Source organism: Aplysia californica, unplaced genomic scaffold (genome assembly GCF_000002075.1).
Source record: "Aplysia californica isolate F4 #8 unplaced genomic scaffold, AplCal3.0 scaffold00554, whole genome shotgun sequence".
Lineage (NCBI taxonomy): Eukaryota > Metazoa > Mollusca > Gastropoda > Aplysiida > Aplysiidae > Aplysia > Aplysia californica.
The window spans coordinates 321,249-323,904 of record NW_004797824.1 but is presented as its reverse complement, the minus strand read 5'-3'; the positions used below and the strand labels follow the sequence as shown (position 1 = coordinate 323,904).

General features: G+C 41.1%; 1 protein-coding gene across 1 annotated transcript in view; it reads left to right on the top strand.

Moving 5' to 3' along the window:
* Positions 1 to 465: 465 nt before the first annotated feature.
* The window catches only part of LOC106012896 (sodium-coupled monocarboxylate transporter 1), a 13,852-nt gene continuing 11,661 nt past the window's right edge, over positions 466 to 2,656 (top strand). Inside the window, exon 1 of the mRNA XM_013087176.1 lies at positions 466 to 819. Within this exon, the coding sequence (XP_012942630.1) occupies positions 466 to 819 (354 nt within the window). The remainder of the gene's footprint in view (positions 820 to 2,656) is intronic.

Sequence of the window (2,656 nt, the reverse complement as noted above, 5' to 3'; positions counted from 1 at the left end):
TCCAACCACCCACACGGACAGACAGCAACAACAGAGGAAAAAAACAGATGTTAGGCATACCAGTGGCGCCCTTTACCAACTATCTTGAGGGAAGAAAAGGAAAAAAAGAAGTAGAACATACCAGTGGGCCCTTCAACCAAACAGACAGACAGACAGACAGACAGACAGACAGACAGACAGACAGACAGACAGACAGACAGACAGACAGACAAAAATTACAAAGGAGAAGGAAGGAGTAGGCCCTACAACCATCCCAGAATTTTAACAGCCCCCACCAATTTTTTTTTTTCTTTTTCACCCAAACAGAAAATCAAAGAAAAAAAAACAACAAAAAACAACCACTTGTACCCCCTTCCCCCAACAAAACAAGACAGAACAAAACTAGCTAAAAAAAAAAAAAACAACTAAAAAAAAACGAACAAACAAACAAGACAAAAATCCCCCCGAAACCAACAATTAAACAAAATGGCGTCAACGGAACCGACGGTGAAAACATTCTCAGTCGCTGATTACGTGGTTTTCGTCATCACACTGGTTATTTCGGCTGGTATTGGAATATTCTTTGCTGTGAAAAAAGGCGGCCAAAAAAGCACCAAACAGTTTTTAATGGCTGACAAAAGCATGGGTTTCTTTCCACTTTCCCTTTCCGTATTGGCGTCTTTTTTCTCCGCGTCCACGTTGCTAGGGACGCCAGCAGAGATCTACCAGTTTGGAACCATGTACTGGATCTCTGTGTTCGGCGCTGTGTTTGCCCCTCTCACCGGAGCGCTGCTGTTCGGACCCATGTTTTACAAGTTAAAGGTTGTGAGTGTTTTTCAGGTAAGTCAAATAATAATTTTTATTTGTTAAGATATAAGAGGGTGCGGTGGCGGAGCGGTTAGTGCGCTCGTCTCCGAAGCGGAATGTCCAGGTTCGAGCCCCGGTTCGGACAGGGATTATTTTCGCCCCTTCCTGCCCACCCAGCAGTAATGGGTACCTGACTTCGAGTTGGGGAAGTAAAGGCGGCGTGGAAAGGATCTGGCCACCCCACCATAAAATGCCGAAGGCCAAGGAAGTTGTCTCACTAACAAGGCAATCCCCAATGTCCGGCCGGATCGGATGCGGGACCAACTTTTAAGATATTGCAAATTGTAGATTATTTACGCTCCCATCAACACAATTTAGATCATTTGGGAGGCGAGATATTTGACCTTTTTTGTAAAGACCAGTCCGGGCTGAGAGGGATACAGCTTCCACGCAGAAAGGCGGAGATACTCGATAACACCCCCCCCCCTCCACCCACCCACACACACACACACACACACACACACATACACACCCCCTCCTACCCAAGGAGTTTACAGTATCTAAACTCCTTGCTCCTACTCCATCCCTCAAACTCCAATGCTGAAACCGAGCTCACGTCTTCTGTGTGCGACGACGAAGTACATAATCGCTACAACACATACTCTTTTATTATTGTAAGCGAATGAGATAATTTTTTTAAATTAAAAAAAAAGAAGGAATAGATCTACGTGTATACCCACCTGATGGATATTATTGTAGAAGAACTTTTCGGTGGTTTTTTTGGGTATTGTGTTAGGGTGTTAGCGTGTTGTTGTTGTTGTTGTTGTTGTTGTTGTTGTTGTTGTTGTTGTTGTTGTTGTTGATGTTGCTGCTGTTGTTGCTGTTGTTGTTTTTTGTTTTGTTTGTTGTTTTCTTTTTTTTTGGGGGGGGGGGGCATGTGAGTGTGTGGGTGGGGGGGGGTGTGGTTGATATTAATTTTACTTTGAGACTTCATTTTGTGTGTGTGTGTTTGAGAGGGGGTGGGGTAGGGGTAGGGATAGACCGGTACTTTGGTCACTGTCATTTTCCATGAAATGGGCACACTCTTCACTTTTGTTCTACTCCGTTGTTGTTTCTGTTTGTCTCGCTTTTTCACAGCAAATATATATGTGTCACGACGTGGTGGAATCAGGCGCTCGTTAATTCTTGGGCAAATGGGGTTATTGGCATCATCTTAAAAATCCTGTTTAATAACCTTCCTTGTGGTATAAAAAATATCAATCCACATATTTGCGATTGAAGGAGGTCAGGATCGCCTGGTTTCAGAGGTAAATTTAGCAAGAAGATGGCACCAAAATTTGGTACCTTCCATTGCCTGAGAGTCCTTGAACACTGAAAATTTTCATTTTTGTTACGTTAATTAGTGTTTTCCAGTAAAATCCAAACCGAAATGTGTTTTTAAATTAACAGAAAAGGCGTTGAGCCCAAAAAATGAAAATGAGAAAAAGAAAAAAATGCCGATTTCTTTGATTTAATTATTTTGACGAGCGCCTGATTTCACCACGATGCCTCACATTGTCATATGACCTTTATTATTCCGATGTACTTGTTTTTGCTACAACTCATTTTTTCAGAATTGTTACAGTTATTTTTCTTTAATTATTATTGTTATTTTCCTTAAATGTTACTGTCATTTTCTTTTATTATAACAGTAATTTTTATTACTCGTCTCTGTGATTTTCTTAAAATATCACTGTCAATTTCCCTCATAATTTTAACTGTCACTTTTACAAATAAGTGTCAGTGTCACTTTTCCTTTCTCGTCAGGGTCAATTTTCCTTACAATGATCAATGTCACTTTTCCTTACAATTGTCAATGTCACTTTTCCTT